General features: G+C 36.3%; 1 protein-coding gene across 2 annotated transcripts; it reads left to right on the top strand.

The window, feature by feature from the left end:
- LOC103912045 (uncharacterized) lies at nt 1-25,381 on the top strand. Of its 2 annotated transcripts, XM_068213122.1 has the most exons (19): nt 1-129; nt 698-730; nt 886-972; nt 1,056-1,139; nt 1,596-1,685; nt 2,427-2,516; nt 7,755-7,838; nt 8,772-8,855; nt 12,402-12,485; nt 12,569-12,652; nt 17,991-19,905; nt 20,025-20,093; nt 20,259-20,321; nt 20,922-20,981; nt 22,637-22,699; nt 22,807-22,866; nt 23,998-24,060; nt 24,161-24,220; nt 24,906-25,381. In XM_068213122.1, exons 1-19 carry the CDS (start codon nt 7-9, stop codon nt 25,127-25,129), a joined length of 3,420 nt encoding a protein of 1,139 aa, XP_068069223.1. In that variant the 5' UTR covers nt 1-6; the 3' UTR covers nt 25,130-25,381. The 2 variants fall into 2 exon arrangements, 1 of the variants encoding a protein (XP_068069223.1); XR_012389005.1 differs by lacking the exon at nt 17,991-19,905.
- Nucleotides 25,382-27,016: the final 1,635 nt, after the last annotated feature.

Raw genomic sequence — 27,016 nt, 5'->3', positions numbered from 1 at the left:
AGAATTATGGCAGGTGAACGCATGTCACGGAGGCTGCAAATGCTCAGAGCTCATCACGAGACATGCGCTCGAAGATACGACAAAGCCAACGAGGAAAAACAGCTGAAAAGAGATCCATCAATATCACAGGTGAGTCCTAATTAATTTCAATTAACGTTTAACAAGTCTGAGGTGTTTTATAGTCTGGCCCAGCCTTCCTCGTTGTCATTTAGCTAACGTTAGCATTAGCTTAATTAACATTAGTTGGTCATTACACGTGCTTCAAATAAACTACTGAAATTTGGTAACAATTTTGATGATTAATGGATTATTAGAGTCGTTTTTGCAGCATAAAGGTGACTCTGGCTGTGAAAACCCGGCAAAAGTATTTTTTATGATTTTCTATGAAACTGTAACATGGATACATTTTCTATTTATGGTATGATAATCGTGGTGAAATTAGTAAGTGCAATGAAACTTCAAAGTTATCAAGTTGATGCCTTACTCTGTTTTTAAATTAATTTAAGCTAATTTGTAGGAGCAGTTAGCAAAAATATCTTGAATTAAACAAATTAATATGTCATTTAAGTCATTTATTGTGATACTAGTAATATTTAATGCATTCATGTTGACACTATTTAAAAACAATATTCATACCACTGTAATTTAAAAATAATGTGTGGTGATCTTGCTGAAAGGTAATTGTTTTGTTTTACAGATAATGGGGAAAAACCCTTCTGGAAATAAGCAGGTAACGTTACAAATTGTTGTAGTTTAATGCACCACTGATTTTCTGATGTTAATTAAACATATTAAAACCTAATAAACCTGCTGCTTAATAAATATTAATGTAAATCCCGAAACAGATTCAACAAATCTAAAACAAATAATTACACTTTCTTACAGATATCAAAGAAAGCTCAAGACAGAAAGAGAGTGAAAGAGCATCACCACCCTGGCCAGGCTGAGAGAGATGATGATGATAACGAGCAGGTAACTAATTAACTGAGTGTTAATGATGGGTAATGGACACCATATGATTGTTGTTGAGTGTCTAACACTACATATTCACACAGATATCAGAGAAAGCTCAAGACAGAAAGAGAGTGAAAGAGCATCACCACCCTGGCCAGGCTGAGAGAGATGATGATAACGAGCAGGTAAATGATTAACTGAGTGTTAATGATGGGTAGAGCTGCACAATTAATCGTATAAAGATGGCGATCTCGATTCAACCCCTATATGTTGATTTTTACCTGTGAATTTAATGGTCTAATAATGTTCTCAATGACAGATTGCAAGCATAGGCCTTTATCTCAAACATAATTCAACATTAGAATTATTATAAGTAGAATATAATTATTTATAGAAACCAGTAGATCTACACATAATATTAATATTGTTGTTGTTATACCATAAGTTTGAGAAACAATAATAATTGCCGACTCATATTAACCTTTATTTTACATCTACAGAATCGTGAGAAAATCGTGATCTTTATTTTAAGCAAAAAAAAAATCGCGATTCTCATTTTAGCCAGAATCCTGCAGCTCTAATGATGGGTAATGGACCCCATATGATTGTTGTTGAGTGTCTAACACTACATATTCACACAGGTGTCAGAGAAAGCTCAAGACCGAAAGAGAGTGAAAGAGCATCACCACCCTGGCCAGGCTGAGAGAGATGATGATGATGATAACGAGCAGGTAACTAATTAACTGAGTGTTAATGATGGGTAATGGACACCATATGATTGTTAATTATGGCAGGCCATTTTAGCATTTAAACCTTTGTTCTGACTATCCACAAATATATTTAGAGATATCTCTAATTATATTTTGACTAGTCATAATTATAATTCGACTAGTCAGAATGACAATTAGAGATATCTGCAATTACAATTGTACTAGTACGAAATCAGATTGGAGATATCTGCAAATATATTATGACTAGTCATATTCTTCCATTGAAAAATATTTGCAAATATCTCTAAATGAATTGACTAGTAACAATTGTAATAAGAGATATCTCTAACTGAGTTTTATCTAGTCATAATACATTTAGAGATATCTTTAATTCGTCATATTTAGATATATCTACAAATATATTTGAAGATCTCTAATTAATTTACTACTAGTCGAATTACAGTTGTAGATATCTCTAAATGAGTTTTGAATCCAATTTAAGATATCTGCAAATATTTTTCAATAGAGGAATATGACTAGTCATAATATATTTGCAGATATCTCCAATCTGATTTCGTACTAGTACATTTGTAATTGCAGATATCTCTAATTGTCATTTTGACTAGTCGAATTATAATTATGACTAGTCAAAATATAAATGGAGATATCTCTAAATATATTTATGGATAGTCAGAACAAAGGTTTAAATGCTAAAATGGCTTGCCTTAGTTATTGAGTGTCTAACACTACATATTCACACAGATATCAGAGAAAGCTCAAGACAGAAAGAGATTGAAAGAGCATCACCACCCTGGCCAGGCTGAGAGAGAGGATGATTATGATAACGAGCAGGTAACTGATTAACTGAGTGTTAATTAGGGTTGGGTACTGAAACTCAGTGTCATTATAGCACCGGTACCTTGGTAACCGGTATGTACCGGATCAAATCGGCATATGAATTTCGGTGCTGCAATAAGAACGTAAGAATCAAAGGGGTGCATGAAAGGCACACATAGGCGTTGTCTCACACCATCACTAAACCAAGGTTTATTATAGTTAACGAAAACGAACGATAAAACGAAAACTAAAATGTAAAATAATTGTCGGTAACTGAAATAAAAACGAGTTTTTTTATTTATTTATTTTTTAAACTAGAACTAACTGAAACTGTATTGTGTACATACAAAACTAACTAGAATTATTGCAAAAACCTCTGTTTTCGTATTTGTAAATGTATTTAATACATAATCTTACTGTAAGCATTTTTAGAAGTAAATTTTTTTTAAAACTATTCATGTCTCCAGTAAGCACTTATCCACCAACTACTTACTTTTATAACAAGTCTAATGCTGTGTTCACACCAAACGCGGAACGCGCGGATAAATCACGTTATTCGCGCGTAAATTGCCACGTGAACATTTGAGTTTACTCGCTTCATTCGCGCATCAAACCTGCTTCATTCGCGTGTCAAATTCACTTCAGAAACAGACGCGGATTGGCGTGATGGGCAGGGCTTCTGTCTGCCCCTTGACTCTAGCTTCATAGCTAAATGGCTAACATGGATTTTATGAAGAAAATAACAGTGTTTGTGCTTTATGAAGGCTGTAAAACAGCGTCGATACGTTTAGGGCCGTGTCTGAGTCCACTACATCCTTTTAGAGGTGCATCCAGCCCTGTGAGCTTATAAACTCCTCCAGAAACTAAACCTGGATGACGGAGGCTTTCAGCGGCGCTTCTGACAGACCCAAGCCTAGTTTGATGAACTGTTGTCTGTGTCGGCTGGAGGATTTCCCCTGGGACACCGACAACAAGTGATGCGTCACATCCAGGCCCCTACAAGAACAGCTCCTGATTGGTTAACGCGGCGCGAATGTCCGCTGAAGTTCAGATTTTCAAACTCGAGATTTGCCCGAAACGCGTGTCAAACACGCAAAACGCTTTATTTGTGCCGCGCCATTCGCGTGTATCGCGCCATTCGCACCGCGCAATTCGCTTCTTTCGTGCCGCAGGATGTCTATTCGCGCGTTTGCATTGCCTTAACATGTAAATCACTTGCGCTTGACGCGTGTTCCGCTTCTGGTGTGAACGTAACCAAACATAACGTACCAAACATACATAACGTACCAAACATAAACCGTACAGTCTGATGCATGACTGCACTGAACTTTGAACAACTGTAGCGCGGGTAAACCGAGGGCTTAATTAGAGGATCTGGTCAAAAACGTAAGTTTATTTCATAACAGACAATCGTAATGGAGTTTAAATAAGTGAATCATGCTTCAGTTGGGCTGTAAAACTTTACTGCAAGACATTTTTCAGATCATGGTGATGTTTTAATTTACTGAAATGACTATTGCTGACTACATCATGTTGAGTCCTGACAGCTGCGTTAGAAATCTGAATTTCCCATCACCAGGCCCGGATTAATAATTCAAAGGCCCCTGGGCACAATGTCTTGTAGGCCCCCTATAGCCGCACCCCATAGTTGAATAAAAAAATAAGATTGATATAACATTTGTTCAATAAATTAATCTACAATGTATTGCCCACAGTTTTTAAATAAATAATATACAGTACATATATTTCTAGTCTACAAAGATTTAATCTATTTTTAAGCATTTAAAGCACACTTGGAAAAAAAATACTAATACAACTAGGGGAAATAAAATAGATTTTAATATACTTGTTCAAGTTAACTGAAGCAGTACTAAAATTTATATTTAAGGGTATTTTTAATGTATAACTTCTACAAACTTATGCACATGATTTGGATGGAACACTTCTTAAAACTGGATTGAAGAGTATGACTCCTTTATAATACACACACACTTATTAATGATTCCTACTTGTCTTCCTTCCAAAACACTTCGAATAATGTTTTAAGTATTTTGTGATATACATGTTAAAGTGTGCTCCTAAAAGTAAAAGTGGCCCCTGCCCGCCTCTCACAGGTTAATAGTAAGCTAATGGAATTTCTTAATACAAATCTTAAATTCAAGCTTACCAACAAATGATCAAAGGAAATATATTAATGCAATTTAAATATGTTTACTTTAAACTTCAATTATATTGTTCTGTTAATTTATTTTTTTTAATTGTCAAATAAGAATTTTGTAGAGTCGTCCATCATCATTTTGTGGCTAAAAAGTATAGGTTCAGGCACCGTTTTGGCACCGGTATCATTTTAAAAGTATTGATTTAGCACCGGAATCGAAAAAAAAACAATACCCAACCCTAATGTAAATGGACCTGTTTCAGAAAGGAGGTTAAATGAAAACTGAGTATTTTTAACCCTGAAATAAGAGACACTCTGGGTTTTCAGTTTCAAAATGGCAGCTTTGTCAAACTGGAGAAAGCAGGGTACGTCAAATACTTGACACAGCTATTTCTACCACAGTAAATTCTTTTTTTATTGTTGATATTTGGCGCCAGTTAATCAGGAAGTGATGTTGTTTGATTCACTGGATGGAAACGTTGCTTTATTTGCATGTCTTATGCGTTATTCCAGTTTTGCACAAATTTAATGAATATTTTTAAATGGAAAAATAACTATTGCCTACATTTCAGTTACAAAGAACAAAGTCGCGTATGAGAATAGCTCTTTTTTTTTTTTTTTTTTTTAAATAAATAATTCGCTTAAATTCACTGTCCTTTGACATGTACTTACTAGATTAATAGATTTTCTTTCTAAAACTATTATTTAGTTCTGCTTGCATTTCTAAATGTCATATCAAACTCTACCATTTGATCAATAATAGAGACTGACACACAAGTGCACTTTTTAAATCTATTAAAACTGATCAACGTGTATAAAAGTGGGAACGTGTGAAATTTTTATAAACGTCACGCATAACATTACTTTTATTATACTTACTTTATACTTTATTTAATTACTTTTGAGGGGCGAAGCAGTGGCGGAGTAGGTAGTGCTGTCGCCTCACAGCAAGAAGGTCGCTGGTTTGATCCTAGGCTCCGTTGGCGTTTCTGTGTGGAGTTTTCATGTTCTCCCTGCGTTCGCGTGGGTTTCCTCCGGGTGCTCCGGTTTCCCCCCACAGTCCAATGACATGCGGTACAAGTGAATTGGGTAGGCTAAATTTTCTGTAGTGTGTGTGTGGATGTTTCCCAGTTAGGGATGCTCATTTCGGTTAATTTTGCTTACCGACAACCGTCTCTAGTTAATCGGTTATTAACGGTTAACTGGTTAGATTATTATACTTTTTTTTTTTTTTTTTTTTTTTTTACAAATTAACGTGTCTATTTTGTGTCTGACACATTAAATATTGCATTTTAAAATACTGATTTATATGCTAGCATATTAATAACAAAACATAACAGAGCATCTTTACGCACCTGCAGGGTTTCCATAGCACAGAAGAACAGAATAAACTACATAAAATGAATGAAATAAATAGGCCTGCCCTGGAATTATTTCCCACTTAAATTATTAATTTATATTACAAAAACGAAAACAGGGACTGAATCTTTAAGATCCGGCACAGGCTGTTTTTTTTAATCATGTTTTTGTCTTCATGTATAAAAAGCAAATTTTCTCAAATTGCTCGCTCCACGGAAAATATGCATTTATTTAACGCCGCGCTGTTATTATGTCACAAAACCTTTAACGTTTTTAATAGAAATCATTATGTTAAAGATTAGCCTATGTCTTGCTATATGGCTCTCTCTCTCTCTCTCTCTCGCGCGGTTCAAGTGCGCACACTGCATGATAAAGACATGACAACGTGCGCATATGTTGACTTTTTTTGTAAACAGTTTTGTTGTTTAAATATGACATTCCATTAATGCTTTATAGGCTGTAAAATAAAAGGTAAAGCCTATTTGTTTTGTCCAATTAGATCTACAGATCGGTATTAATGCATCCTAAAGTAAAGTGAAATGGCTGTAAACTCCAGCAAGATAAAGTGATTATGCAGAGCCATATAGCTTTTTCTATAAATAAAGTATAATTATGGAAACTGTGTTCATCTTAACTGAAAGGCACGTCGTGTTTGCTGGCCTCACGCATCACGCACCTGTCAGTCAGTCGGTCAGCACGTAACCTCAAAGGGTTTAACAAATAGCCTAGCGCACAGCACTACTACGATTACAGAAAAGTTTGCGCTGTTATAATTCACTTACCTTTTAATATGTTTTGGTGCAATTATAATCCGCTATTAAAAACAACATTAACTAAACGTTTTGAATGGGTAATAGCCGTGGCGGGATGCATTTTGGTCCTCGCCATAGAAGAAGGAATGTAGCGGAAACCATGCTCTTTAAAAGTTCTCTGTAGTTGTCTTGAGAACACAAACTGCTGCTCTGGGTTGAGCCGCGTGCAAAACACTTGCGGCTTTTAGTAAACTATTAGTAAAAAGATGCCTCTCTTAAAGCAAAAAGTGCATTCAATCGGCCCCTTATGCAGCCAAACTAAAAATATACAAAATAATATTTTTAATCGTTTAACTGAAACCATTAATCGGTTACAAACACACTTTTTCGGTTAACAGTGATTCGATTATTTTGAGCATCCCTATTCCCAGTGATGGGTTGCGGTTGGAAGGGCATCTCCTGCGTAAAAACGTGCTGTATACGTTGGTGGTTCATTCCGCTGTGGCGACCCCCATATAATAAAGGGACTAAACTGACAAGAAAATAACTGAGAGAATGAATAATTACTTGTAAAATTATGGATTAACTTAAGCAGCTATTTTCCCACGCTAACTGTCTATTTCACTGATGCAGTGGTGTTGCTCTTTTAAATATATGCTCATATTTGCTATATCTCTGCATGAGCACATCAAGTTCAGCTGGAGACAGAAATACTGATCCCTTTTTTTTTTCTTTTTTCTTTTTCTTTTTTTTCTTCTTTTCAGATGTTGCCATGGTGACTCATTTCTTTGCTCCATTAATAATGCCTTTTTCTAGTTTTCTAGCACGCTTAACTCTGATTTGGTCTACTCAAAGTTGGTTGACCGAACTCGGATAAGCTGTTCTGAAACTGAAAACTCTTAGTTGAATTACAGAGAGATTAAAAACTCGAGTTCAAGTTTAAACTTAAATGATTGTTGAGTGTCTAACACTATATTCACACAGATATCAGAGAAAGCTCAAGACAGAATGAGATTGAGAGAGCATCACCACCCTGGCCAGGCTGAGAGAGAGGATGATAACGAGCAGGTAACTGATTTGCAGTATTAAAGGTGCAGTAGGTAATTGTCTTCAGAAGCATTTTTTTGTTGGGCTGATTGAAAATCTCTTCACAGTCCAATAGTACTGAAAGTAAATTATCTAAATGTGTTTATGTATTTTTATATTTTGGGTAAGGCATAAAACTAAAAGATGTTCATCCAATTAAATAGAGTCGGACCGACGTCTCTCATAATTCCGATAAGTAGTCCAAACTGTCTGTCAGCAAATGCAAATTTGATTAACTGCGCAGCCTTTTGTACGCATCTCCGCCGACCGCTGTTTGTGCTGCGCAGTCACGGGAGAGGGCGTGAGCGAGATCGGTTAACCTGCTGAATCAAAACTCTTTTTAAAACCTGAATCAATATTGGAGTTACCTTTTACACGCTGGAGAAATGATGAAACAATGGCTTAAGGATTTCTCTTAGACAGGTAATGTTCTGTTTTAAAACCGTTTTAGCTTCATGCAAAGCTGATGTAACGTTAGATGTTGTTGTTACAAATGGGTTATATCTTCACAGAAGTGTTGTTCAGCCACTAAAATCTTCCGGTGAAAGATTGATAAGACTATTTTCAGTTTCATAAGGGACCTTTTACAGCATCTATAATGTTGATTTTAATTAGTTTAACAACAAAACGCAATAAAATAGCGCTATTCCACCTAGTCTCTTTCTATATTGTTTACCATGCAACTCCAATATTTACTCTGAAATCGCATGTCTGTTTGGCTTGCTCACCGCCGGACAAGCACTAGTCTCTAACACATGAGAGAAGGTTGTTTTGCTGTGCTCGTGTTTCAGGAGGTGATTCAGAGATTTATGCTAAACTGTTAGCATTGTGGAAGATCACCTACTGCACCTTTAATGATACGTAATGGACACCATATGATTGTTGTTGAGTGTCTAACACTACATATTCACACAGGTGTCAGAGAAAGCTCAAGACCGAAAGAGAGTGAAAGAGCATCACCACCCTGGCCAGGCTGAGAGAGATGATGATAACGAGCAGGTAAATGATTAACTGAGTGTTAATGATGGGTAGAGCTGCACAATTAATCGTATAAAGATGGCGATCTCGATTCAACCCCTATATGTTGATTTTTACCTGTGAATTTAATGGTCTAATAATGTTCTCAATGACAGATTGCAAGCATAGGCCTTTATCTCAAACATAATTCAACATTAGAATTATTATAAGTAGAATATAATTATTTATAGAAACCAGTAGATCTACACATAATATTAATATTGTTGTTGTTGTTATACTAGGGATGCACAGATACCTTTTTTTTTTGGATCCGATCTCGATACAAAAAGTCTGAGTATCGATCGATACCGATCTGATACTGTGCCGTTTTTTTTCCCCCCAAGTAAGGTTGCTCAAAATAACCGATTAACTTAATCAAAAGGGTGTGTTTGTAACCGTTTAATGGTGTCAGTTAAATGATTAAACAATATTATTATTATTATTATTTTTTTTTTTAAGTTTGGCTGCATAAGGGGCTGATCATAGCGAACGCGCTTTTTTGCGTTGAGACTGACAGGTGCATCTTCTGAATGGTTTAGGCTAGTAACGTTTTGCCGTTTCAGAGGTTGAAAAAGCTTGTTACCTCAGTCGTGTCTTTTTCAGTCTTCAATCAAATGAAAGCAGAGGCTGGGTTTTCTTTGAGGTGACAGCAGTGCTTGTGTTGTCAAGACGACTACAGTGAGCATTTAATGACGGAGGAGAGACTTCGCTGTTTCAAGTCATTTAAAGCTGTATTAAATCTTGAATATCATAATGCTATTAAAAATTACAATTATAACAACATTGACAGGAACACTCGCGCACACACGGCTCAGCTGATTCAGTCGTTTCCTAGTGGCATAAACAGGAGCACCCCACTTTTTTTTTTTTTTTTTTTTTTTTTTTCTTGTCATCAATAAATCAGTGCGGCGCGCCTCCGTTTTTGGAATGGAAAAGCGCGTGCAACCACACGTGCCTAGATTTTTTTTTTGTCAAAGAAGCAAAATAAAATAAGGATATTTCTGGTCACAGTTTGACTGACGAGCTGACTCTGTGCCTCCTTGCCTCTGTGCTGCCTGAAGCCGCGTCATATAATAAATACGATGATTTAGTGTTCAACCAACAAACCAACCGTTTTTTCCATTTGAAAAATTATAGTTATTAATAGTTCTTGTATAATAAAAAAAATGTAAGTAGCCTACATAGCCTAATCTATCAATCAAACAAATCCAAAGTTTTTTATTAATGTTTGCATATGAACTTCGGACTAAACTGAGGCTTTCATTTTACAGCTTAAAAAACATGTATGCAAATTAATGCAATATCATATGTAAACGACTACATTTTTATATGCTATGTTGTAGCCAATACTTAACAAAAAGTCAACAGAGCCCTAAGGTTCATTCTCATTGTCTATCAATACAGGCAGCCCGCGCACACGTGAAGCGCCAGCTGAGACAGAGGAAATAAGTCATAATCATAATTGAGACATAATCTTTAAACTAATGACTTATGTTAAAAATGTTTACAGAGGTTTTGTCATTTAAAATAGCAGAGCATTAATTAAATGCATATTTTCTGTGGATGGAGTCAATCTATTTGAGGTAGCCTATTTTTATTTAAAGAAAGAAAAAAACATAATTGGACAAACAGCACATGCCGGTTGTTAAAAAGGATTCGGTCAGTGTTTTCGTTTGTAATATAAATTTGTCATTTCAGTAATGTCAGGATTTATTTGATTTTGTTTTGCTGCTGAAGCGCAGGTGCGTGAAGATGCTCTGTTAGGTTCTGTATGCTGTTCGCATGCTAAAATAAAATGCAATATTTAATGCGTCACAAAATAGGCACGTCATTTTTTTTAAATTAAATAATATTTTAATATTAATCTGTTAATGGTTAACATTTCGCTTAACGAGCGGCGGTAGTCTGTTGGCAAAATTAACCGAAATGAGCAGTTTCTATAGCTCTGGTGCTAAACTCAAAATATATATTTTCTTTAGTAAAAATAATAACAGACCTAGGTAGGCTATACATGACAGACGGCACAATCGAACTGAAACATGCTTGCTGTTTGAGCATTCTTTGCGCATTCATTGTGATTTTTGTTCTTTACTTTTTAAAATAAATTTTTTTCTTTGAAATCTGCAATAGGCTACAATTGACTTCGTGGGTAAAATAATCAGCCTGTTATTAAATGCATTAACTGTATTAAATTAAAGACTTATATTTTCCTGCAGGTCTGATGCAGACTACACTTAACCGTCTGATGCCAGTTTAATAATTCCTTCTCAAATCTCACCGTGAGTGAGACGGAGAAAGTTCAAAACAAGGTCCGCTTATGCTTCAGTGTCAACACAAATTGCTCTGATAAATAAAATATTAATATATAAAATTACAGTGAAGTATTCAATTTCAAAGTAGCTTATATTAGGCTAAATAATTTTCTGTTAATGTCAATCTATACTGCGCTCGTCAGTTTCACTCGTATTAATTTAATCAATACTTTGACCACAATGGGCCAGGCTTTAAAACTATTCGCAGCACTTAAATGATTCATTTTGGAAGAAACTCAGTCTGGAGGATTGGAGAACAAACTTATGAGAATGAATAATCTTACGGAGCAGAGCACAACGCCTCTGTGCATGCAGCCGGCATGTGAATGAAAGTGCTTGATGCATCGTAGACTGGTATCTGCAGACATTTGTAAAACAGCAGCTTAAATGGAAGAAATAAGCGCATTGAGGATCTGTCCAATGTATTATTGAGGCTTTTCTAATTAAACATTTCAGGTAGGCCTACTTTGGGGGTGAAGAGCAGGATAACCCTCTCTACTCCTCCATTGCGAATGCCATCTGATACAGCGCAACATGATGTAGAAACAGCAATGAAATGAACTCCTGCTGCAGGTCAAAATGAACCCATTTAATGCAAAACTAAATATATTTCTCCACTAATTATTTAAACTAGCAGGAACATAGTCTTGGAGAGTTTTTCCTGTTGTCTTAAATGCGACAAGCAGTTTGAATGGAGAATGAATGACAGGCGCAGCCGCAGGAAGCGCTGAACTGAACATGAATTTAACCACGTGAATATTCATCTGTGCTTCACATTAAACTGTAGAATGGTTTTAAAATACTTAGAATATAGTAGCCTACATAACAACGTTCTAGTGGCTTATAATAGGCTACCTTCATGGCTTAGTTGGCTTATAAACACACAATATAGCGCACGCGCAAGATCGGATTTGGATCGGTACCAGCTGACTGATACCCGATCCAGCAAAAATATGCGGTATCGAACCGATTTCCGATCCAAATATCGGGATCGGTGCATCCCTATGTTATACCATAAGTTTGAGAAACAATAATAATTGCCGACTCATATTAACCTTTATTTTACATCTACAGAATCGTGAGAAAATCGTGATCTTTATTTTAAGCAAAAAAAAAAATCGCGATTCTCATTTTAGCCAGAATCCTGCAGCTCTAATGATGGGTAATGGACCCCATATGATTGTTGTTGAGTGTCTAACACTACATATTCACACAGGTGTCAGAGAAAGCTCAAGACCGAAAGAGAGTGAAAGAGCATCACCACTCTGGCCAGGCTGAGAGAGATAATCATGACGAGCAGGTAACTGATTAACTGAGTGTTAATGATGGGTAATGGACCACATATGATTGTTGTTGAGTGTCTAACACTACATATTCACACAGATCTCAGAGAAAGCTCAAGACAGAAAGAGACAGAAAGAGCATCACCACCCTGGCCAGGCTGAGAGAGATAATCATGACGAGCAGGTAACTGATTAACTCTAACTTTATGGGTCCTATCATACTCCTGGCGCAAGACATGTTTGCCACAATGTGTTGCTGTTTTTAGACCAGCACAACTCAAATTTTTCTGTTTTACGATATGTTGTTAAATAGCAAACCTATTTGTGCCACTTTGTGGACTCATGGGTGTTTCAGTGTAAAATGGGGCTGTGTTAAGGTGCTTTATTGGCACATTGCTATAGGTTGTTTTTAATTATGTGTTTCTGGTGATGCCCGAAATTCAGATGGAGAGCAGGAAGTAAAAACTGAATAGGAGTCTTAAAGGAAAGTGTATTTTTATAAAAATAAAAAAAAATGCAAAAGTGAAGACCCAGGTGGGTTTAATATTACAGAATGTTTTTTCCGCCAGTCATAGGTTTTACACTGTATTAAATTCAAAATTGTAATATACACAATTTACAAGTTACAAACTAAAATTAAGTAACATTATGTCTTCGATACAGTTGAAATCAGAATTATTCCCCCCTATTTAAAATGTTAGTTAAATATTTCCTAAATGATGATTAAGAGCAAGTAAATTTTCACTGTCTGAATTTTTTTTTCTGGAGAGTAAAAAAGCTTTTAAGGTCGATATTAGCCCCCTTAAGCAATATATTTTCCTATAGTCTCCAGAACAAACCATCATTATACAATATCTTGCCTAATTACCCTAACCTGCCTAGTTACCCTAATTACCCTAGTGAAGCCTTTAAATGTGACTTTAAGCTGTATAAAAGTGTCTTGAAGAATATCTAGTCTAATATTATTTACTGTCATCATGACAAAGATCAAATAAATCAGTTAAAACTATTATGAGCAGTAATGTGTTGAAGAAAAATCTGTTCTTTAAACAGAAATTGAGGAAAAAATTAACAGGGGGGGGGCTAATAATTCTAACTTCAACTGTAGCTGGAAAAAAGATATGGACCGTCAGTTCACAATATATTGATTCCCAATTTCTAGGCATTATTGGTGATGATGGTCAGCAATGTTGGACCATTATTGCCTTTTTAGCTTATAAGTAGAGGACAGAATCTACTAGAATGTGAATTAAGTGAGCTAAATAAAATGTAAAAGAGTCAGTATTTTTAGTGCGTGTACTTTTTTGCTTTTATTTCTGCTGTAATAAAAAAAAATCAAATTGTAGAGCAACTCAAGTTCTGTTGCCATTTTTTAATTTTTACTTTAAGAGGTAGAACTGTCCGAGATGAACAAAAGCAAGTAATGCATCATTTAGATAAAAAAATCTGATAAAAAAAAATTCTTAAATGGTTAAACTCTTTTACTGTCTTTTGACAGCCCCCTGTCATTTAAAAGATTCTCAATGGTAAACGTGTCGAGTATAAAAGCCTAATTCGTTTTGTAAGGTGCGCGATGTGGCACCAGGCAAAAGTATAAATTAGCCTTAAGATTTTTTTTTAATGGTGCATCTAACCTGTTTTTAGTACTGTTCAACTTGAATACATTTATTTTACTAATTTAGATTTTTTTTTAATTTTTTTTTTTTTATAGGTCTTTTAAATTTAATACTTATCTGTCTTAAAAAGGTCTTAAGTCTTAAATTTGACTAATGTCTGCAGAAATCCTGTGTCCTAGTAATTGTTGCTATGGTATGACAACTGTAGTAATAAACCAATTATTTAAGAGTCTTCACTTCTCTACGTTATAAATATACACTGCACAATGCACCACAGTTTACACAAACAGTATTGCAGTTTATCAGTTTACTGCTACAGTATTTGGTAGAATTCATTAACTTTGGTAGCAATTATTGTTCAATAAGGGTTATACACATTATACACTTTACTATGTGGTTCAAAAACATCTTTGTTAACAATAGTGATGCTCCGATATTGACTAAAAATAGCTTGATCGGCTAACCCCGAAAGCGCTGATCTAAAAAGCCGATCACTTGACGTAAATTACTCGCACGACTTTTTCACGCTTGCATGCACGGCGCACAGGTAAACAACAGCAGAGAGGAGCTTACGAGTTGCAACATGCGTTCCCCCGTCTTTTTCAAAGTGTCCAATATAGACAAAGTTAGCCGTTTGCAATGTATGTCGCGATGAAACCCCTTAAATGAGCAATGACATTTTACCAGCACTAACATGATTAGGCATCTTAGAACATACAACTAAATATGCCGCGTATGAGAATCCCTCAACCAGCCAACTGTGAGTGATGCAAGACGTAAACCATACACCAGGGATAGTACGAGGTGGAAACGCATCGCGTTCAGAATTATGGAATTCATTTGCCTCTACGATCAACCTGTGATTTTATATGGAGTGCAGCCGCCTGTCCAATGTCCCTGCTAAGCTTAACAGCACACTTCGACTCAAACTTCGAAAGACACAACATTGTGCTACACTGTCAGTCAGGCTTTCGACGCCTCCACAGAATGTGACCACGTGGTGAACTCCATTTAGCGGTATGTTTCAGTCACAGGGAATCCAAAGAGAGAAAAAAATGCATAACTTAAATTAAATACTAGTGCTTTTTTAAAATATACTAGTGCTTACTCATTAGACACTAGTTTATTTTATTATACTACTTATTCATTAGATCGTACTTGTATAGTTTTTATTTATTAGATACAAGTACTTATTCATTAAATAGCGCTTATTAAATGTATAGTTTTTATTTATTAGATACTAGTACTAATTTTAATAGTGACTAGCAACTTTTCTGTTATTAGTAACAAACTAAAAAAAATTCTATTGATTTCTATGGGATTTGTCATTAAGATATCAACTGTTCAGTTTTGACTAGTATGTAATCCAACTGGGACTAGGGGAAAAAAACGCAAAAGAAATTTGTCTTTAATTTTAGCAGAGACTCAACTGCATTTTCACACGTTTTTTAATTAGGGATTAGGTCTAGAGTAACCTAATAAAAATGTTTTGTTGGACAATGCACAGTAGTCAACACTATAATATTATAATTTATTTTCATTATTAAAACTAAACTTTACAATTGATAAAACGCAAAACCCTTTTTAATGTTTGCTTTCCTTTTGACATCGCTAACAGTTGTAATAAGAAACATCCCAGCAGCAGTCTCATGTTAAGACACTTAAATACTTTTTGAGTTTAAAGATGATCAGCCTGTAAAGTCAAGTTTAGTGTCATAAATTAACTGGGTAAAATGCATGAGTAAAGGGGATTTGCCGCATCAACCTCTCATTTGCGCTGCATGTAGGCTGAATGATAATGTTTTAAAAATATGCAATACAAAACTTTCAACATTTGTGTTTTGAAATAAAACAGAAAGAAATAAGGAGTAAAATATAATTTAAACCCCTGGTCAATTATACTTTATTGTTTGTAGCAAGAAGAGAGAAAAACAGATGAAAACCTGGCTGGGGAGATGGCATGGATTCTGTTTTTCAGAAAAGATCGTACACTGCATTTGAAGGCGTTTATCATACAACGCAGTTCTTGTTTAGTGGAGAGAACATTAATCACTGGCAAACATTTTTCTCCAGTACCACCAGGAAATGAAGTGGCCTACATTAGTTAATTTACCTTTTTATGTAAAAAATTAAGGAATGACTTGTGCCCTAAATATTAATTAAAACATCTGTATAAACGTACGTGTTTATTTCTTAACTTTTGTTAATAAAACAACACAATACTGCTTATAAATATTGTAGCTAAATATTAAATAACTTTAACTGATTAAAACCGTATAATAATAATTTAAACGTTACATTTTTAAGAACTTCTTCACAAATAGCATAAATGGCACTTTACTAATCAGTAATAATATAAATGGTAATAATTATAAGTACAAAAATATTAGCCTACTAGTAACAAGTCAGATGTTTAAAAAAACAGCATAGGTTCTCCACCTATGAAAAACTAGAAAAACTAACATGTTGACTGTGTCCGGTTTAAGTGAAGACCTAATTGGGGTTATAATTTTTCTCCAGCAATACACCTTCAGACGGTGTGCTTGTAGCGCAAATGCACAGATGCTGTTTCTTGCTTCTGTTCCGCCTCCCGCATTTCTCGGAAAGCAGGTTTCTCTACACCGCGAAGCGGCGCATTCTTAACTTACTAAATATGTTGCTCCATTTCTCATCAATGTCTTCCATTTATCACTTTCTCTATTGTACCTGGCCATTTCTGGAAATGCCTCTGTGATATCTGGCTGACTAGCTGGGCTTTTGTGTTTATAAATCAGGAGTTGATTATAGGCGGCTTTTTTTTCCCCTCGCCGTCAATCGCCACTAGGTTGCATGGATCGGGACCCGTGGAGCTGCACATCGATGGATTTGCTCTTCAGTGTTTGGACTCTCAGCAGTGAATATTAAACCACACTTTAAAAAAACCTACAAAAAGCTTAATCTAAATTAATTGGTTCACCTTTCTCGGTCGGCATAAATCCAAAATATTCCCAGATGTAAGATTTTGTTTTCTAACAAGATTTATGGTTGAACCATAACGAAAGTGACCGCGCGCAATATTCCCGCTGCCGCCTGTTTTTATTATTAATCAAACAACAAAAAGGGAAAAATCCCTCACTGCTCTTGACTGAAGGACTGCTGGAGCTATAATTTAAGCATTTTCACAGTAAGAAAAAAAAAACTAAGCACAGTTTGTTTCATATTTTTATTCTATTGTATTTATTTCGCTTTCATTATTTACAGGGAGGAAAATAACTGAATATATACAGTTAAAGTCAGAATTGTTAGCCCTCATGAATTAGCGACCCTTTCCCTCCAATTTCTGTTTAATGGAAAAAGGTTTAATTTCAATCCATTTCTAAACATGATATATTTAATAACTTATAGCAAAGATAAAAAAAATCAGTTATTTGAAATGATGACAGTACATTTTATTTTACTAGATATTTTCAAGATACCAGTATTCAGCTTAATTGCATTCAAAGGCTTAACTAGCAAATGCACCATGGAGTGACGCGACTGACTCTTAAAGGCAATGAGAGAGGAGACTCTGATTCGTTTAATGCACGTTATGCTCAACTCCCCCAGAACTCATTAAGAGAATGAGCACAACCCTGTTAGACCATGTACCGGGGTGCAGAGCATATTTATTCATCCTTGAAATACCAAAAGTTGATTCAGACAAACCGTTAATGATTTGCGCCATGCGGTTTAGACTTTCTGCCTTGATCGTTAAGAGAGCCCATTAGCTTAACTCATTAACTAAGTGTTAATATCCAATTGACACACAATGATAGTTTAGTACAATGTTAATGTTTAGTGAGTGTTAAAGTACTGTAATTTTCATGAAGTTTCCATCAGATTTGGTTGGATGTTTCAAACGCAGTTGCACTTTCTATGTTTTGACAGAGTCTTGGTGCTACTGATCAATCGCAGTCAGGCAGTCATGGAAGTGAATATATGCCCTCAACTTCCTCCGACAGTGAAGAGTGCAGCATGGAGGAAAAATTTTTGAAAGATGCTCGCTGTAGAAAGAAAGCTGAACTTGAAGGTGATGCTGTTGACTTGGAACATGCCATAAGTGAGGAAGATGACCAGAAGGAAGACGACAAGTCTAAAATAACAGTGAAGACATGCCAGAAAGGAGCGAAAAGAAAATGGGACAAAAGACATTACTGCATTTATTGTAAAAAACCTCAGAGTAAGATAGCACGTCACTTAGAGAGAAAGCACAATAAAGAGGAAGATGTTGCTAAGGCAGTATGCTTGCCCAAAAATTCAAAGAAACGACGATTGTTGTTGGATCAGCTTCGATATAAAGGGGACTATACCCACAATACAACCGTCTTGGAGTCGGGACAAGGGGAGTTAGTGACTTACAGACAACCTACGGAAGAAACCAGTCCACACGAGTACCTGCCCTGCAATTATTGTTATGGATTTTTTAGAAAGCATGACCTCTGGAAGCATGAGGTTTCCTGCAAAAATCGAATTGGCCTCCCTCTGGAAGAATCTGGGAAAAGAAAAAGAGTTCAAGCTGCAGCTTCTTGTCTCCTGCCAGTACAAGAAAATACAACAAAAAGATGTCGTAAAATCATCAGTAGAATGTTGCATGATGAGGTATCTCTTCAAGTAAAATCAGATGCACTTATTTGTGAGTATGGGGACAGATTGTTGGAGAAGCATGGTAGTGATCCATCTAAAGATGGTTATGTAAGTCAGAAAATGAGAGAGTTGGGGAGATTTGTGATTGCTGCAAAGAAACTAAAAGCGAAGGTGAAAAATCTTGAGGATATCCTAATTCCACCGATGTTTAAGTTAGCTGTTGATGCTGCTAAAAAGGCATCTGGCTTCACTGCATCTAAATACCGCTATGATCGTCCATCTCTTGCTCTAAAACTTGGACACTCTTTAAAAACAGTTGGTGATATCTTGATTGGTCGTTACGTAAAAGCAGAAAATGAGATAGCTGCAAACAGAGTCAGGAGCTTCCTAGGGTTAGTGAGCTCTGAGTGGAACCACTATGTCTCACATCGGGCAAGGACAAACCTAGAAGAAAACAAGTGGAACAAGAAGGAAATGATCCCCCTCACTGAAGATGTAATATTGCTTCAAAAATACTTGAAGTCTGTGGAGCAAACTGCCCGAGAGAAGCTGAAAGACTGCTGTGATCCCAAAGCATACGCCATGCTAAGTGAAAGCATCCTCTCACAAATTATTCTTTTTAACCGGAGACGCCAAGGTGAGGCAGCAAAAATGCTACTTGAGACATATGAAAACAAAAACACAGAGGCCCTAAATGATGATGTCATGCAGTGCCTCTCAAAATTGGAACGTGACCTGAGTAATGACTTTACAAGAATCGTGATAAGAGGGAAAAGAGGGCGAAAGGTTCCAGTGCTGCTTACCAAAGAGATGACAAGAGCACTGGATTTTCTCATAGAGCACAGGATGCAGGAGAATGGCGTGTTGTACAACAACAAATATGTTTTTGCAAGAGCAAAATCAGATTCTCATATAAGAGGTTCGGACTGTCTCCGAAAATTTGCCAATCTTTGTGATGCAAAACATCCAGAAACGCTGACCTCAACTCAGCTGAGAAAGCACATAGCGACACTTTGTCAAATAATGAACTTAAAGGATCATGAGTTGGATCAGGTAGCGAAATTCATGGGACATGATATTCGCGTTCATCGTGAATATTATCGCCTAACAGAAAACACTATTCAGTTAGCAAAAATGAGCAAACTGCTGATGGCCATAGAGTGTGGAACATCTCTCTATAAAGGAAAATCTCTAGATGAGATTGACCTTGAATTAGAGGGTAATAACTTTTTTTTTTTTTTTTTTTTTTTTTTGTCGAAGCAATATACACTACTTGGAAAAACTAATATATTCTTTACAAATTCACGTTTAAAAATGTCTCTTGTGTTGTCCTTACAGTTGCTTTGTCCAATAAACCTAAGCAGGGGTACACTTCAGAGGAGATGTCTCCTAGACAAGAACATGATGGTATGCAAGTTATCTCATATGATATATATAATGTTTGTTTAAAAAATATCATGGATAATACCATGTTGATTTATAGCAATTTATTAAACAGTATATGTATATATGAATGCACAAAGTACATTGTGTATGCTGTATTAATCTGATGTTAATTTTCCTGTGTTACAGAGTTCTCCAGAAGCCTGAAATGTAGACGTGAGCATGAGGAGGCGTATGATTCCAACCCAGATGGTTTGCAGTTTGATTATATACTGCTTAGACCAGTGATGTCCAAACTCTGTTCTGAAGGGCCGGTGTCTTGGAAAATTTAGTTCTAACCCTAATCAAACACACCTAAAGCAGCTAATCAATCTCTTACTAGGTATGCTAAAAACTTCCTAGCAGGTGTATTGAAGAAAGTTGGAGCTAAAGTCAGCAGGACACCGGCCCTCCAGAACCGACTTTTGGACACCCCTGGCTAAGACTTTCAAGCCCAGTTTCAAAGACAGGGCTTAGCTTAAGCCAAGACTAATATTAGTATTAGTCTTTTTTGTATTTCCTTATCTAACTCTGTAAAAGCAAATGTCTCCCTTTGCATTGAACTTTCTTACATTCAGAGATATTGTTTGTTCACACAGCTACAATACACATCAACTAAAGTTTAAAATATGATATACCACCCCTTTAAAATGCATCAGTGCAGGATATTTTCTGTTGAGACAGTTCAAACATCCATTTTAGTCTGGGACTAGCCTTCCTTATCTGTGAAACTGGGTGTTAGAGTTCAGAAATTTATACATTTTTAGTATGCAAGTGTATATTACTCATGTGGTGTCTCTTTTCCTTACCCAGAAAGCCCTGACTCACACACAAAGAAGAAAGAAAATAAAACATCCAAGCCTGAAAGAAATGGTAAGACTATTAGCTACAGTGCATCCAGAAAGTATTGATAGCGCTTCACTTTTCCACATTTTTTTATGTTACAGCCTTATTCCAAATGCATTAAACATTTATTTCCTCAACATTCCACACACAACCCCCCATAATGACAATGTAAAAAGAGTTTTTGAAATTGTTGCAGATTTAAGAATAGAAAAGCTAAAAAATCAGATGTACATCAGTATTCACAGGCTTTGGCATGAAGCTCTAGACTGAGCTCAAGTACATTCTGTCTCCACTGATCATTCTTGAGATGTTTCAGCAGCTTCATTGGAGTTCACCTGTGCTCAATTCAGCTGATTGGACATGATCTGAAAAGGCGTACACCTGTCTACATAAGGGCCCAGGGTTGACAGTGCATGTCAAAGCACAAACCAAGCATGAAGAAAAGGGAATTGTCTGTAGACCTCCGAGACACAAGGCTGGGGAAGGTAACAGAAACATTTCTGCTGCTCTGAAAGTTCCACTGAGCACAGCGGCCTCCATCATCTGTAAGTGGAAGATGTTTAACCACCAGGACTCTTCCTAGAGCTGGCCGGCCATCTCAGCTGAGTGATCAGGGGAGAAGAGACTTAGTCAGGGAGGTGATCAACAACCCGATGCTCACTCTGTCTGAGCTCCAGCGTTCTTCTGTGGAGAGAGAAGAGAACCTTACAGAAGGACAACCATCTGTGCAGCAATCCACCAATCAGGCATCTATATGGTAGAGCGGCCCGACGGAAGACACTCCCCGCCTAGAGTTTGCCTGAAGGCATGTGAAGGACTCTCAGAGCATCAGAAACTAAACTCTCTGCTCTGAGACTCAAACTGAACTGTTTGGAGTGAACGCCAGGCGTTACGTTTGGAGAACAGCAGGCAGCGCTCATCAGCAGGCTAACAGCATCCCTACAGTAGAGCATGGTGGTGTTGGCATCATGCTGTGGGGATGTGTTTCAGCAGCAGGAACTGGAAGACTAGTCAGGATAGAGGGAAAGATGAATGCAGCGATGTACAGAGACATCCTGAATGAAGACCTGCACAAGAGTGCTCTTGACCTCAGACTGGGGCGACGCTTCATCTTCCAGCAGGACAATGACCCAAAGCACACTGCCAACATATCAATGCAGCGGCACAACAACAACTCGGTGAATGTCCTTGAGTTGCCCAGCCAGAGCCCAGACCCAAATCTTCTTGAACATCTCAGGAGAGATCTAAAAATGCCTGTACACCGTTGCTTCCCATCCAACCTGATAGAGCTTTAAAGGTCCTGCAAAAAGGAATGGGCAACAATTCCCAAAGACAGCTGTGCAGAGCTTGTGGCATCATATTCAAGAAGACTTGAGGTTGTAATCGCTGCCAAACATGCATCAACAAAACATTGAGCAAAGGCTGTGAATACGGATGTACATTTTTGTTTTTTATTTGTAATTTACAACAATTTCAAAATCTATTTTTTTCACATTGTCATTATGGGGGATTGTGAATGTTGAGGAAATCAATGAAGTTCATCTATTTTAGAATAAGACTGTGACAAAAACGTCAATTCTTTCCGGACGCACTGCATGTAGTTATTCAGATAATTGATGAAATTGATTCTTTTTCTATACAGATATAACTTATGATAATCTGATAATTTTCCTGTGTTACAGAGTTCTCCAGAAGCCTGAAATGTAGACGTGAGCATGAGGAGGCGTATGATTCCAACCCGGATGGTTTGCAGTTTGATTATATACCGCTTATAAATTACTGAACTCTATAAGCCCGAAAGTCTAAGTCAGTTTTTAGTTTGTATATCATGAGCTGTCTTTTCTTTTCCCAGAAAGCCCTGACTCGCACACAAAGACCACAGAAAACAGAACGTCTAAAACTGAAAGAAATGGTAAGATTGTTAGCTATGTAGATATTCAGATAATTGATGACCTTTTTTCTATACAGATTAGGGATGTCCCAATCAGGTTTGTTTTTGCGCTCGAGTCAGTCATTTGATTTGAGTATCTACCGAAACCTGATCTGACAATTTTATAATGCATTAAAAAAAAAAAAAGTAGAGCGAAGAAACGGATCTACGATGTTTCTTATTTTTATTTAATTCACCTTATTTTAACATTCTACAACTCTGTTAATATACAGAGCATTTCTTTGAGGTAGCTTGAACACTCAAGTAATAAATAACATCAATTCTTCACTTTTGGACTCAGGAGACCGTGAGAACAGAGAATGCATTCTGTGAAAAAATGAGATGCTGTGTTCCTGATGGTCACATGACCATCACACATTATTAACGGGAAATTATTTTAACATTACAGCATTCATGCAGGGATTTATTGTTGTCCCCCTATTTAAATATATATTACATAAACAAAAACCTTACAAATATACTTTGCACAATACACAACACTAATTTTAATATGAATTTCAGCAAACAAGCTCCCTTAATGCGTTTTTGCCTTTTAAGATTTTCGTGCTAATGTTTACTTTGACCGTCTTATTTAGGGAAACTCCTGAGATAAATCTCTGAACTTTAATATTAAACCGATATAAATTGCTGCGCTTCCCACAAGTTTATTTTTATGACTTCTGGACCTTCTTGCGAGTTTAGCTCAAGTTTGCATCGATGCACCCTCTATCAACAACACATCCAGGAACTTTCATGCATTCTTTGTTCTTGCAGTCTTGAGTTTTGGAACTGAACTTTGGCAGTTGATGACTAGGACACAAGGACAATAGATCACTGAAGGAAGCGTATTAAGAAATGGTCATACTCGCGCCTTCCGCTTCAAGCTGCTTCAGTGTTCTACTTGCCGACATTTACCCCTAGCGTCTCTGCAACACCGTGATGTCATGCCACACGCCTTGCTGTTTCTGTGAAGTCAAGAAAGAAGTGTAGAAGTGGAGTCCTGATCGGGAGATAACGTCTGATTCTTATAGAGTCTGAAACCACGTGATCTGATCTGGACATCCCTAATAAGGATATAACTGATAATCTGATGTTAATTTTCCTGTGTTACAGAGTTCTCCAGAAGCCTTAAATTTAGACATGAGCATGAGGAGGCGTATGATTCCCACCCGGATGGTTTGCAGTTTAATAGACTTTCAATTTTTACACTTTTTAGTGTTTATATATCATGAGCTGTCTCCTTTATTTTTTTATTTTTTTTTTTTCCCCCACCCAGAAGGCACTGACTTGCACACAAAGACCAAAGAAAGCAGAACGTCTAAGACTGAAAGAAATGGTAAGATTTGCTACCACTAATCACACAAGCTCAGTTTTGAATAACTAAGGTTCCGGTTACATTTTAGGTGATCTTTTTAACTCCTTTTAAAGTCCCTAGGATGCACACTTTATCCTCATTCTGGTTGATCTCGACTCTTTTTAATGTTTTATTGACAGCTCACATTCTTATGTAGATCATTATCTGAACTCTTCAGCATTTTGAATTATTTTGTCACTCTCCAACTAATTGATAATGCCATTAATTGACTACAAATGTCTTTATCAGTGATCTCTCAATTTTATGGATTAGTTTAAGGATCCCTATGATTTTGACAGTGTACTACATCAATATTTGAATTATATGCTCAAAGCAAAAACATGAACCCTCATAGAAATTGAAATGATTGTCTGTCATTTTTACTACAGTCACAATTTTCTAAAAGCTACGAAAGCTTCTGCTACTGATGCTAAATCTCCTACCACTGCCTCCACTAATATTACTGCTGCTACTACTACTATATTACTTCATTCTTCAATTTAGGTGTTGTTCAGTGCACATGTAAAATAATGCTATACACAAGGACTATAATAGATTTATACATAGTGCTTTTATTGTTGTTACCACTCAAGCAAAGTCATAATTGCTTAATATACATGTTTACTAATGACTGATGCCATCATGTGCTTTTCTTTTTTTTTTGTAGGTTCTTCCAGGCAGAACGTGCAGAAAAGGCCCTGGAGTGATGCTGAAAAAAAAGCGGTTTGGCGACAGCTTGGGACCTGCATAACACTATTGAAAGTTCCTGGGAAAGACAAATGTTTGAAGTGCCTAGAGAAAGAACCAGTGCTTCATACCAGGGGCTGGAGAGATGTCAAAAATCATGTTCACAATACAATACAATCAAAAAAGAAGAAACTGATTGATTAACTTTGTTCTTAAAAGAAGTTTTTGTGTAAACTAACCTTGATCTATCCTCTTTCCCTCTTAAATTCATTTTGATTTTCTGACTATTCTGCACAACAAACGAAAGGTTTTTTTTTTTTTTTTTCTTCCTTTAGTTTTGTTACCTTGTCCAGCTGTGTACTTTAGAGCTGACTACACTGTTAGATGTTGGGCTTGTGAACTCTTTTTGACAGGCATTGTGTCTTTGTTAATTTAAATAAAACTTTTGTTATAAATTACCATCTTCTCTGATTTCTAATTTTGGATTTGTGTTGTGGTGGTTGTCAAATAACAGGTTTTGTTTCTCAATACTTTATATCAAAGTGAATAGTTTTCTCAACTGCTAAAACTAAAAAAAAAAAACTGACCAAGACCATGTCTGTGGTAAGAGTTGTATTTATCATCAGCGTAAACTTAACTGCAGTTTTTTTTTTCTTTTGTTTTCTGTGATTTTGTAAACTCTTCAGTTGTGCAACTTTTTTTAAACTCAGTGCGGCTCATATAACAGATTTTATTTCAGATAATATTCTCTATCATAATGCAAGCAGAATAGAGAATTTTATACACATTTAGTTATGAAAATACCCTGAAAATCAACGTACTAACAAACTAATATTGGTTAACACTTTATTTTAAGGTGTCCTTGTTACATGTAGGCCAACTACAATCCTAACAATATAGTAAGTGCATGTAGTTAATATCACTCAGTATGTAAATGTATAATAACACTGTAACAAGGACACCATAAAATAGAGTAACCAAATATTGTTTTTAAACACCGTTATTTATTATCTAGACTGTCATGCAACATGCATTATAAACAATGTCTACTGTAAAAAAAAATATACATATATATATATATATATATATATATATATATATATATATATATATATATATAACAAGTATTATTATTATTAGCCTGCTTTATAAGGTGGTAGCATAGAGCAAGTGTTATCATGACTCACTAATGCATTTGACTAGAGTCAATCATCATCAGTTTATAGTGAGTCCATATTCCTGAAGCTCTGCGGCGCGCATGGATTCGTCATTTGCACTTTTACTCTTTTACATCATTCCTCTATGATAAAGGAATTTACAGTTCACCCGCAGCTCACGTGCATTCGGTAGAGAAAGATCTGTGTGAATGGAATCAACCTCGATCCGTTTCACCACTAATTATAGTAAGTTCATTTCTTGAATCGACCAAATGTTGGCAGGGTTCGTGTTCACGGACACAAAAATAGAAATTAGTGTTAATGACCATGACCGACCAAATGACATGGCCATGTTGTGATATAGCACGAGTTTCCTTAGTCGAGACTGTGTATTAACCAATCATAAAATCAGCAGGTTATTAGCTAAATGTATCAGCATTTTGAACTGTTTGAGTAATTAAATTATAGTCAAACTAATTAATTCAGTGGTTAAAAGAGTTATTTGGACTAAAATCAGCTTCTCAGATCACTTTTAAAAATGGCTACCCATAACCGGAGAACTGAAATCTGCCTAGTAACAGTCCGGTCCTCACAACACCCAGCTGACCTCACCACTTTTGTGAACATGGTGTTTTTGAAGATTTAAAGTGATATTCTGTTTGTCTGCTCCCCTCTAGTGGCACTACTATTTTTTTTATTTTCCTAGCATTAACAGAAAGGGGGGTCCTCACAGCATGCTACTGGGTCATGGCCCTCACAAGTATAGCAAAACACGTATGTGTGTGTGTGTGTGTGTGTTGTGGCTAGAAGTGCATTCATTCATTCATTTTCTTGTCGGCTTAGTCCCTTTTATTAATCCAAGGTCGCCACAGCGGAATGAACCGCCAACTTATCCAGCACATTTTTACACAGCGGATGCCCTTCTAGCCGCAAC

This window comes from Danio rerio, chromosome 13, assembly GCF_049306965.1.
Source record: "Danio rerio strain Tuebingen ecotype United States chromosome 13, GRCz12tu, whole genome shotgun sequence".
NCBI classification, from domain to species: Eukaryota; Metazoa; Chordata; class Actinopteri; order Cypriniformes; family Danionidae; genus Danio; species Danio rerio.
The sequence above is the reverse complement of the archived record's forward strand: the minus strand, read 5'-3'. Positions and strand labels throughout refer to the sequence as shown.

What these genes read in the sequence shown, in the direction of transcription:
- LOC103912045 (XM_068213122.1), top strand. Translation starts at nt 7, where the DNA reads ATGGCAGGTGAACGCATGTCACGGAGGCTGCAAATGCTCAGAGCTCAT. An exon ending in ATGATGATGATAACGAGCAG is followed by an intron (nt 973 to 1,055) that starts GTAACTAATTAA and finishes ATATTCACACAG; the next exon opens with ATATCAGAGAAAGCTCAAGA. An exon ending in GATTGACCTTGAATTAGAGG is followed by an intron (nt 19,906 to 20,024) that starts GTAATAACTTTT and finishes TTGTCCTTACAG; the next exon opens with TTGCTTTGTCCAATAAACCT.